This window comes from Humulus lupulus, chromosome 5 (genome assembly GCF_963169125.1).
Source record: "Humulus lupulus chromosome 5, drHumLupu1.1, whole genome shotgun sequence".
In the NCBI taxonomy this organism is placed as follows: domain Eukaryota; kingdom Viridiplantae; phylum Streptophyta; class Magnoliopsida; order Rosales; family Cannabaceae; genus Humulus; species Humulus lupulus.
In genome coordinates this window covers 47,570,149-47,583,063 of record NC_084797.1, presented here as the reverse complement: position 1 = coordinate 47,583,063, position 12,915 = coordinate 47,570,149, and the positions used below count along the sequence as shown (strand labels likewise).

General features: G+C 30.3%; 1 protein-coding gene across 3 annotated transcripts in view; it reads right to left on the bottom strand.

Moving 5' to 3' along the window:
• LOC133834812 (MADS-box protein AGL42-like) overlaps positions 1-1,938 on the bottom strand; it is a 36,278-nt gene extending 34,340 nt beyond the window's left edge. The window contains exons 1-3 of one of the 3 annotated variants that reach the window (XM_062264564.1): positions 1,799-1,938; positions 1,413-1,471; positions 1,145-1,326 (exon numbers count right to left, since the gene is read on the bottom strand). In XM_062264564.1, the coding sequence (XP_062120548.1) occupies positions 1,145-1,326 (182 nt within the window). In that variant the 5' untranslated portion in view covers positions 1,413-1,471; positions 1,799-1,938. The other 2 variants (XM_062264565.1, XM_062264563.1) reach the window with 2 other exon arrangements.
• Between the last annotated feature and the right edge of the window lie 10,977 nt (positions 1,939-12,915).

The window sequence follows — 12,915 nt, the reverse complement described above, 5'->3', positions numbered from 1 at the left end:
GTATCTACATTAGAATTTGTGTAAGCATTCATTTGTCCACATTAACACCTCTAACTATACAGTCTTGCTTAGTTTTAATATATATGCTTAGTAAGATAGAACTATATACAGACCTCACATGGTAAATTGGCTTGCATTTGTTACGAATTTATTAGGTTAGGATTTAGCATAGGGCTCGGAAGAAAATGCTGAAATATATATACTCGAGATATTTAAGTCTAATGTTAGCAATTTAACAAGCAACACAGTCAGAAGGTTTGCCTTTTGTTCTTTTTCAAGATATTGAGTATCCAAAGTTCCATAAAATCTCAGTGATCCCTCTATAAGAAACTTTATATATATAGTAGAAACATATGTATCTTGTTTTAATACAAATATGTACTAATTAAGTAGAAATTTCAAACTTTTGTTGATATCAATACTAATATTGCTACCCCTTTTTGCCCCAGTGATGATGGGACTTCTATCTAAGTTGTCAAATTTATTATTTATGCAAAATGTACGTTGTATTATTTTTTTTTTTAAAATACTGTACGTCTTGATAGTGATACTGAAGGCGGTAAAAAAAAATTGAAAAGAAGGATAACAAGTTAAATTATACCTGTACTATATTACTATAGCAATAAAGAGAAAGACATAGCGTTGGCGATATTTGTTATCATATAGAATTAAACCAAAAGCAACTTCAGGTACAAATTAACAGCTAGCTATCCCCAGGTACCCGAAAGAGGATGGAATCAAGTGTAAGATTTTACTATATATATCTTGAGATGTTTTTTTGCTCATAGGCTGCAATAATACTTTTCTACTGGCTTTGATCCTAATTCATGAATTAATTAGAGCCAAAAGTGAAGTTATGAGCAAGATCAATTCAAGATTAGAATTGAGATTTAAGCGTACTAAATGCGCCAACACCTAATTAACAAAACTCATATCCTTGCAGAGACACAGTACTGCAGACCTCATCAACTCAACCAGTTCAAACAATTTCATATATATATATATATATATGTATTATTCAACCAAAAATCAATCACATCAAAATTGCACTTTTTTTTGCAATTCAAAATTCTCAGATCAAAGCATAATAAAATTCTAATTAATAAAGAGAGTAGATATGGGGAATAATAAGAGAAAAACGTACTCGGTGGTTGAGAACTCATAGAGCCTGCCTTTCTGAGAAAAAATGATGAGACCAACTTCGACATCGCAGAGAACAGCGAGCTCCCGAGCTTTCTTCAACAACCCACTTCGACGTTTCGAGAATGTCACTTGCCTGTTTGTGGCATTCTCGATCCGTTTCATCTGGATTTTTCCTCTCACCATCTGCCATGAAATAATAATAATGAGATATCTTGCAAAACTCAAAATGGGTATAACATTTTTGAGCTATTATATATATATATATATACCTAAAATAGATGTTATATCAACTCAAGAGCTCTGAACAAGTACACGTACGGTCGAAAATCTGAGATGAGAAGATCAATAGTGACGACCAAAATATCTCATCAACAACGAATCTTACTCAAAAATAGAAAAAAAAATGTCTGAAATGGTTTCCATTATTAGGAGAAGCATAGATGGGTTTCACTACCCGAAACCAACTACACCAAATCTGTAATTTTCTTTCCACAAATGAGAAAACAGAAAAAGAAAAACCCCAAAAAACTTTACTAAACAAACAGGTACGAGAACTATATATGGAAAGGGTACAAAGATAGAAAAAACCCTAGAAACTTTCAAGAAGGAAACCCAAGGAAGAGAAAGATTTTATGGTGTATGTATATATATATACGTTTATTCTTGACCACAAAACTTCCATTTTGGATGCCTTATTCATCCACTTCTCCATCGTTTCCATTATTGTTCTCTTTGTCCATCTTTTTCAGGTCTTACCCACCCAAAAAGAGGAAAATGAATAAGAGGAACAAAAAAAAAAAAAAAAAATAATAATAATAATAGATATATTTATACATAAAATGAGCCCTCCTATGTCCTAAAGCGCGTTAATTATCTTAATTTAATAATATAATTATATAATGTTAAAACTTATTTGTAAACAGATGTAAAAGAGAGAACCAATTTTGAGGAGAATAAGTTGTGTAAGATGTCAACATCATCGTACAATTACTTGCGTGAAAGGCCAATGAACTACTGACAACACATCAGCTTGTGTCAGCAGAAGATCATCACTTGCACCAATGAGAAACGACTGTGTCACGTGGCTCTCCTTGTGTGGCGAGTCCGCTCTTGTACTATCCCTTTATTTAATTATTAGTCTTGAAAATTATTTTTTTTATTTTTTATTATTGTGGAAATATAAATTATATATCTTCTGTATAAAAAGTAATGTACGTAACGATTTTTTTTCCTGTTTATTTTTGTTAAATTTAATATAATATTCTAAATATTTAACCAAATATATTTTTAAAATTAATCAAAAATATATATATTTATTAATTATATTAATATAAATTTAAATATTTAATATAAGACTATATATATAATAATTATATTAATATAAATTTAAATTTAAATATTATAAAATATCATTATAATAATAATATATACTAGGATATTAGATATTTAATAATTATATTAATATAAATTTAAATGTTATAAAATATTATCATAATAATATATAATCTTAATTTTTTTTCCTAATTATATGGTTATGAATTCAAATATTATTATTATGATAATATTTAATACAAGATTAGATATTTAATATTTATATTAATATAAATTTAAATATTATAAAATATCATTATAACACATAATTTTTATTTTTATTAAAAAAATTATCATTTATGTTTAAAAAGATAATCATATTATATATATTTTAAAAATCATAAGTAATGTTTTAGTTTAATTTTTTATTTAATATGTTTATGTCATTCTTTGATATAAAATATTATTTATTTGAAATTTATATAATAAATATATAAATTTAATAAAAATAATTAATAAATTCTATAAATGAAATCAAACGAACATGCATTGCACGTTGCTTGTATAGTATACATAAAAATGCGCAGATAACAAAAATTCTTGGCTCTAACGATTTCTTTTGTTAAATTTTAACGGAATATTCTAAATATTTAATAGAATGTACTTTTAAAATCAATTAAAAATAAATATTAATTAATTATATTAATATAAATTCAAATATTATAACATATCATTAGATATTCATTAATTATATTAATATAAATTTAAATGTTATAAAAATATTATTATTATAATAATATTTAATACTAGAGAGATTTATTAATTATTATTAATATAAGTCAAATGTTATAAAATATCATTATTATAATAATATATAATATAAGACTAAATATTTAATAATTATATTAATATAAATTCAAATGTTATAAAATATTATTATAATAATATATAATCCTAATTTTTATAAAATTTTGCTAGAATAAATATTTAGTAATTATATTAATATAAATTCAAATATTATTATTATAATATTATTTAATACAAAACTAGATATTTAATAATTGTATTAATATAAATTCACATACTATAAAATATTATTATTACAATAATATATAATACATAATAAATATATTATATATATAAGTCGCGAGTGTGTACAAATAGTATGAGAGTGTAACTAATTAAGAAATTATAATAACACTTACCTTCTATCAAGAATAAAGAATTTTCTTCTCCAATCATTGAGTTGTGATTTGAATAATATCATGAATGTTTTGTACCTTAAATATGGTAGTTTGTGATCTAAAATATTATTGTACTATTTAAAAAAAATTATAACCGATGTATTGGTTTAACTTTTCTTTTAATATATTCGTGTCATTCTTTTATATATAATATTGTTTATTTATTTAAAATTCACATGACAATCGTATAAACTTAATAGAAAGAATTAATAAATTTTCTAAATAAAACTAAGCAACGTACATTGCACATTGCTTGCACCTAGTATATATAAAAAATGTGTAGATAACAAAAATTCTTGGTTTAAAAGTTTTTTTTTTAACTTTAACGGAATATTACAAATATTTAACAAACTATACTTTTAAAAGTTATTAAGAATAGAAATTTATTAATTATATTAATATAAATTCAAATATTGTAAAATATCATTCTTATATTAATATTTAATACAAAACTAAATAATTTATAATTATATTAAGATAAATTCAAATATAAAAAAATATCATTATTATAATAATATATAATACATAATCTTAATTTTATTAATTTTTTTATTTATTATATTAATTAAGAAAACATATGTTTTTTTATTAGATAATGTAACTTAACTGAATATATATATACAGATTCATATTAAATAACGACAATCATTATAAATACATTATATATAGGTGTTGTGTGTGTATACAAATAGTATGACTATGTAACTACATAAGAAATTAGAATATCATTTATCTTCAATCAAGAATAATCAAACTTCATCTCCAATTATAAATGTCTCATTTGAATAATCTCATGAATGATTTATACATGAAATAGTGTAGTTTACAATCTAAAATGTTATCATTTTTTTTTTTTTGAAAAAATTATAAATAATTTTAGGTTTAATTTTTCTTTTAATATGTTTATGTGATTCTTTTATATATATATAATATTATTTATTTATTTAAAATTTATCTGAGAAACATAAAAACTTAATAAATATATTTAATAAATTTTTTAAATAAAATCAAGTAAATGTACATTGCACATTGCTTGCACCTAGTAAATTATATAATAAGGCTTGGTAGAAAGATGATAATAATTCAAGTTTATTAAAAAAAATTTAAGAAGAAGGTGTTCTACATTTGATATAAATGATTATGTATGTATGTGCATCATTAATTCTCCTTACTAAATGTGCTTTGAGATAATGATTGCATTGATTAACAATTATCTTGTACACCAGTTGTGTGATGAAAGTCATTGTCATATTTTTTGGTTTCTTTTAAGTAATTTTGGTAGAAAGTTAATTGCATTATATAGTGTTGTTATTTATTTTGATAGAATCATTTTATTTGCTGGTGACATGGTAGTTTTATGAATCAATTATTTCTATATAACTCTCATGATGTGATGTTGTTCTAAGAACATACCAACATGATTGGAATGAAGTTACGTGAATTTAAAAAAAAAAATCAGTCCATACACTTATAATTTTGTTCGTTGTTGATTGTTTTGTTTATACATCATTTCGTGTTTGTATGTTATTTTGTTGTTCAAAAGAAGCAATATGTTACTGTTACACAATGATAAATTACGCACGGTAGAAGTTTGATTACATTTGTAAGCACAATGGTTACTTTGGGGGGAAATTATTCGAACACATTGAGTTAGCATAATTAAGCTTTCTTAACATATTTTCCTACTTTCATAATACTCTTAACGGTGTTGACACATGTCCTATAACAATTTACGAGCTATATATTTTTTTTGTAGTTGATTGAAAGCTTTATTTCATTCATTTTTCCTTTGTTTTGGTCTAATATGTATATATGAGTGGTAACTGCTGTATTTTTATTGGGTTTGTTGGCTTTTCACATGAAATTAATTTGGTGACAATTTATCATAGTTTGCTCACCGATTTTTTAGTGTTTGGTGAATTTTTCCATGAAAGGGTACTTGAAAATGGTTGAAGGGAAGAAGTTAGATTACAGATGCTTACCGCACAGGCTTTTTTCCCTAATCTCCAATTTAAGTGGGGCTCAAAAGGAGGTGGTGAAAGAAATAAGATTCAGGATATTGCTTGGCATGAAAGACTATAACATGAGAAGAAATCTTATATCATGGCTTTTGTCTAGGTTCAACATTGAGGATGGCTCTTTGGATACTATCCTAGTGTTGGAGGAAAAAGTGAGATAATGTCAATTGGCAGACATGTCCTTTGCTCCACAATTCTTGTTGTTTTTAGCTAGTGTATTTTTAATGCCTAATATGTCTCTATATGATGCTAGGAAGTTTGAGGGTGGTATAATATCCTTGAATGATATTCTTGTTGTTTGCCGTGTTAATTGGGCATCGTTGGCCTATAAGAATTTATGGAAGAGCATTTGACACCATTATGACGAACCAACCATGTTCATAGGAGGATGCATCTATTTTTTCAAGTATTTAATTTATTCTTATTTTCATTAATCCATTGTTTTTTAGTTATTGGTGCATAATAACCGTTGTCAATGCAATATGATTTTTATTGTCACCATATTGTTTGGAAGGAAGACTATGTTGATAGGTCCATATGCTATTTAAGTATTTGGTGTAAAGATGATTTCAAGTATGTACTTGAATGGGTGGAAGAGCAAGGGGGGTTTGAGTCAGACACTGTAAGTATAGGATATTTTTATAATTTATAATCCTATGCTTATGCAGAAACAATATTTGTGAAATTTAATAATACGTTTCCCATTCTTTTTCAGATACCAATGTTAGAATTGGATGAATGTGTGGATGTGTTGAGGTTGCCTGCCACTATCTCCTCATTGCGTGGTATGGTACGTTCGTTAGAGAATAAATTGATTGCCAAGGATAATTATTGACCAACGTTTTAGTCAATGACACTGAGTTACGACAGAAATAGATTTAGAGAATTGAAATCAAGTAAAAGACACAAAGAATTTATAATGGTTTGACTCCAAGAGTTGGTAATGACCTACGTCCATATGCACTTTTATTAATCAAAGAAGTCTTAGACCGAAGATCAAGAAGAAATAAGGTTCAACTACGTTTATTAAGCCTGAGAGATAATACAATTCAGTAGGGTTTTGTATGTAAAGTGCGAACTAATTTAGCTTATCGATAAGGACTAAGAGAGATCTCTATTTATAGAGTCCGTTATTTGGCTATGAGCCCTTACAAATTAATCTAGACCTTACATGTGTAGTGTGAGATTGTTACAACTGATTACAAATTCAAATAATACGGGAAAAATACATTCAAATATCAGTTACAAAAATATCTTGGGATATTTCACAATATCTCATGAAATTCGGATCATGCGGTGAAATTTTCTTGCATATCGAGCAGCGTCTGTCTCCGAGTAGATTCGATGGATAATGCTTACTTGCTCCTTCTCAAGCAAGACACTTGGATCAAGCTGATTATGACTCCTTGTGTTTGTATGGCTTCCTCGAGCAGCTATCTCATTTCGACTAGCTCTCAACAGTTGATGTCGTTTTATTGCCACGTGTCTTCTTCAAATTCCACATCACTAATTCCAAACTTATATTAAACATTTTCCCCCAAGTTTATCATGTTGTGACCAGTACTGGATAAACTTGCATGCTACGACCAGGTTGGCGCTTCTTCAAATTCTGACACCTTTAACATTCATATCACCTTTATAAAACATGATCACACTTCCTAGGTGAGTTGATTGACGACTTTTGGGCTCCCAACACAATCTGAAACCATGTTTTGAGGCAGCAATGATGGTACTTCTTGGAAAAATGAGGTAACTTTTCATTCTCCCATGCGTCTGACGTCATATATACTAGAAACTAATGACGAAAAGTTTTCTTATGACGTCAGCTACTCGCATGCAAACCATGGCCAATAAAAGTCCTACCTTTTCCTTTTTCATTCTTTACGCTTTTGGAAAATTCTTAAGCTTCCTCTCTCTAAAATCCTCTCAAACCAAAGCCTTGTTCTTCACTCTTCAAACCCCAAATTCGATTTTTACTCAAGAACCTTTCTCAATCTTCAATACAGTAAGTTTCTTGATATTGGGATTGCATTTGCTTTACTTTGTAACTTCATGCTTTGATTAAACTACTTTCTTGAGGATTTTGAACTTCTGGATTTTTGTGTTCTTGATGTTCTTGAGCAAACCTCAGAAAAATTACTAATTTTCTAGGAAAATATATGTTTGGAAAGTAAGAAAATGGTTTAGGCTTAGGGATATAGTTGATCGTGTTTATACATCGAGAAAATTCTGGAAAAATAGTGGGAATTTTTTCTCTAAAAGCTAAGTGGAAAGTTTTCACAAAAAAACTTTTTAACTGCCTTTTGGATTGGTCAACATTTTGGTGCTTTCAAGGACTCAAATACTATCAACTACAACCTTTGCAAGGAACTTTAGGATGATCTGAAGGACAAAATCATCGAGGTTGAAAACAAGGGCAAGGTGATTAAGGCGCTCGAGGAGGCAGGGACAAAGCAAAAGCGCTAGATCGAGGAGCTTGAGAAGACGAGGACAGACCTTGAGGAGCGCGTAAAGCAGTTGGAGGCAGAGCACCAGAAGCTAGCGAATGAGAAAAAGGCACTCGAGGAGTAGCTAGCCAAATAGAAGGATTCACATTCTTCGGACCTAACAAGGTTCAGGAGTGCGACCTTCAATTGTTTTTTCATATTTTGGAAAAACAATAAGGGAGCCAACTTCAACTATCTGCCCGCCAACCTTCGGGATAAAGAGATTACCAAATGTTTAGCCTGCAAGAAGGAAGAGTTAGCTGCTGCTTCTTTGGAAGTCTACTTGAGTCCTGATGGCGACCAGGGGCCCGAGCAGGACGATACGAAGGTGGTCAAGCCTTGAGGGGAAGTGTCCTTGGCAGTAATTTTTTTTATTTCTCAGTCACCAGAATTGTTAGGTTCGTGGTGAAAAAACATTGGTGTTGATCGAGCAGCCTTTAATATCAATTATTTTTTGTAGTAATTTTCTTGCCTTATATATAATATACAAGTTGTTAATTTTAACTTGATATAACACTTTATAAATTTTGAATTTTTTTCTAAGTGCTACTAGTTGTGATTTGTTCCTCATTTGCTTAGATTATGTATACCCTATATCCCCCCAAGTGATCGAGGAGGTAAGTCCTTGGTCACTTTCAAAGTAACTAGTTTAGTCGAGCTAACACAGCTACTCAAATTCATTTCATAAAGTTGTATACTTATATGCTGTTCAAAAATCTCACATGTTAAGCAATACTTGTTATAATAACAATAATTGGCAATATTGAGTGTGTCTAGCACACTTCCTTGTAAATATCTCGTAATAACATGGACAAAATGTGTCTATTGAATAAAAAATTCTACGAGAAATGAATGTTTTGAACGAAAACATTAAGAATTGAATTAATTAGAGGTTATTGGTCATATTAAGGGCAAAACATGTATGATAAACACATAACTAAAAAAAAATTGTCTAAGTAATAATTGGTGGTTGTTGACGCGGTTTTTTGCCAACGGTAAATTAAGAAATCAAATAGGTAGATTAGTGCTAAATTATAAACCATAATGAAATAATTAAATCTCTCTCGAACACACACAAATTTGACGTGGTTCAGTGGTTAAAATCCACCTAGTCCACGAGACAATGTTATTGCTTTTCTCTCTCAATTTTTGCAGAGTTTTAGTAATACAAAAATGGTCGCCCCCTTCCCTATCCTTTATTCCTGATATTTATAGAGAAATAGTTTGGACAGGTTTGGGTAGCAGCGTGAATAAATAAGGTATACATTTAATACAGATTATTCTCATTTACACTGGGATATCATTTGATAACAAATTGGAATCTACTCATGCTATCTCAGATAATAAATGAAAAATATGCGATACAGCCTGGGCATTAATGAGCGTATAAGGAACCTCCAAATCTCTTGGGATCCTTTAGTGTGCGCTCTATCCAGGTTTCTATGAGCTGAATATCTCACCCGAGCTCATGTTCAAAGTCTATCTTGTAATGACTCAACTATTTCTAAGACCTTGGACCATTAAAAACTACTAGACTTAGCTACTACTTTTGGAGAAAACATAAGAAATAATCATAACTTTATTAAAACTCTAAAATAATTATTGTATCAATAACATAAAATTATAAATTTAAAATGTAGTATGGCATGGGTACCCATTGTTTGTAAAACATAAAACATAGCTTTAAATCAATTGTTCAAAAACTAAATGCGGAATTTCAAAAGCAACATAATTCAAAAGACTAAATAAACGTCATCCTCGATCGACATGCAGTCCACTCAGTCTATCCATCATTAACACACAAGCCAAACTACCAAGAATCCTTCCGCCTCCATAATCACTTTCCTACATCACACTAAAAAAAATAAAGGAGTGAGCCTAATGCCTAGCAAGGAAAATCTACTAACAACATATATCATAAATCAAGAGCATAAGACTATATCATAACCACATACTATAAAACATATATCACAACTCTAACCCATGATCATGGTAATCTTGGGGTTTGATATCAAAGCAACTATAAGCCCCAAGCAACATAAAAACATCGGGGTTTGCTAGCTAGGTAACTATAAGCCTCAAGCGACATAAAAGCATGGAGGTTTGCTAGCTAAGCAACTATAAGCCGCAAGGACTACAAGGCATATTCATATATATCATAACATAAACATATTATAACATAACATATCATAACATATAAGCATATAAATCTATCCTATTTTCCTTACCAAAACCCGGGATATTTGGAAACAAGAACGAGATTTAGAAACTCCTATAAACAAACAATAGAAAAGGGTGAGAATCTTTAAGAATAAAGATGAATATGGGAACTAAACCATCAAGAAGAAGCTTACCAAGAAAGACCTTAAGTTTCAAGAACTTAAATACCTAATGAAGAATCAATAACAAGAGTTAGGCTCTGAATAAAAGAAACTAAAGAAAACTAAAGAATTATAAAGAACTGGACTTAAAGAATAGGAATACCTTGAATGACCTTATGAATTGGTCTAAACCCCAATACCGAAATCACACTATTTCTCACTTCCCAAGTGTTTATAAAAGCTTTAACCCAAAACCCAAGTATATTTCTCTATAGTAACACTAGCACCTTGGAGGCTCTGATCAAATGCTTGAAGAATGGTGAAAATGGCTGAGCACTAGGTCCTATTTAAAGATTTCAAGGAGTGAAACTAACCCTTTTAATTTGAATAAATAAATGATTATAAAATAAAAAATATTTGAATGTTCGTTCAACTGACGCCCATAACTCGGTCAAAAGCGTTCAAAGGCAGGTCTAAGTTGTTAAGGGTATTTTTAAAAATTCAAAAAGTCAAACTTTATAAACTATACTCATGGAGCCGATATATCGCCCACACTAGGCGATATATCGACTCCCCCAATATTCCTGAGGCTTGTTCGATCGTTCGTGCAAAGTCGACGTGTTTTTCGTATCTTCTGTTAGGCGATATATCGACCCCTAAGCTGCGATATATCGGCATACATACATATATTTAACACGTATTTGCACTTTTTCAACATAATTTGAATTGGATAAACAACTTTGAATGAGTCATAATACGATCCTAACAGATTCTAGAAGGTTCTAGAGCTTCTTGATCTTTCTTTTATTAGAACTATTCATCAAAATACTTAATTCCTTAATAATCATGATTATGACAAGTGTCATGCTCTTATTGACTCTATCTAAACCTTAGGTTATAATAAATAATATATCTAGGACCAGCAATATTAATCAAACCTTAGCTTATAATTAATATTCTTATACTATAGGTTAAACTTATAAAAATCCATAACTGTTGCTATGAGTTTCCAGCTAAGTCCCGACTTGAACCAAAATCCATGGTAACTAGCATACTACTAACTAATACTAACTACTACTACTACTACTACTACTACTACTACTACTACTCCTACTACTACTACTACTACTACTACTACTACTACTACTACTACTACTACTACTACTACTACTACTACTACTACTACTACTCCTCCTACTATCTAACTAGGCTAAGCAAACATTCTGGGACTCTACATGTCTGAACCTAGCTCACAGTAAACTCAGAGCACCCAAAGTTGGATTTGGTCATTATAAGTCTCGAACTCAATTGTCATCCTAAGAGGTGATCTGATAATAACATGTGTATCATGTACAGACTAGACTAAGTCTCGAGCTGCTCACATCATCGTTAACCAAATAACCTACTTGGCTATTTTTCCACATATTCATCTATCAGCTGTACCCAAGCTTAGTAATTGAACTCGTGCTAATTTTAGGGTACAACATTTGTTCCCCAAGCTCTTACTCGTACTTGATCTCATCACTTTCTGACATGCACAGTAGGGGCTTTTAGGCTTCTTCCATGTAAAATCGTGCCTACCCACTACTCAAGTACTGGACACGTGGCTGCCTGCAATTGGCGTCCATTCTGGTTTCGAGGACTGTGACAACTGTCCTGTCAACTTTTTGCCGCCATATGGTTCATCTAATCTTGGACTTTGGATCTCGAGCAAACCCAATCAGATGGCCCAAATTAATTCCCGTAGTTTACATATAAATAGGGTGATCAGACCCGAATCCTCACAACCTTTGCATTCGAAATATTTCCTTTTTGAAAAACAAAATTTCCTTTTTTTTTCTCCAACTTCTCCCAAAAACCCTCCATCGCCTTTTGGATTCTCAGAGGCTTTCAAGAAATTTCCCCTGGACGTATGGGCACTTCTCTAAGACGATCATATCAACTGTAAGTATTTCGACACCTGGTTTTAATTTTTCAACTCCTTGTTTTCTAGTGATTTTTTTTTCTTTCTACTGTGAAAAACATCCTTTGCCCAATGTCGTTTAGGATACGTCTGTTTGTAAATAGGTGATAGGATTCGATTTAGGCTAAATGCAAGATATTAGGCTTATTTAGAAACAAGGTTTTCATAAAATTGGGCAAACTTTATGAGTTTTTCAAAGACAATTCTAATGGTAAATTGGTTTGAATACCTGTTTGGGGTGTATAAGCCGAAGGGGTTTTAGGTTTGATCCTAGGTAGCTTAAAGGTTACGATTCCTTAGGAGGTTTTGCATTAAACCGCTTTCAAAAGGAAAGTAGTGGTTTTGACAGACCTGACACAAAAATCCCGAAGTATCAAGGAATTTTAAGAAATTGAAGCACGTGGCCTAGGACCATGCATGGGACCACGC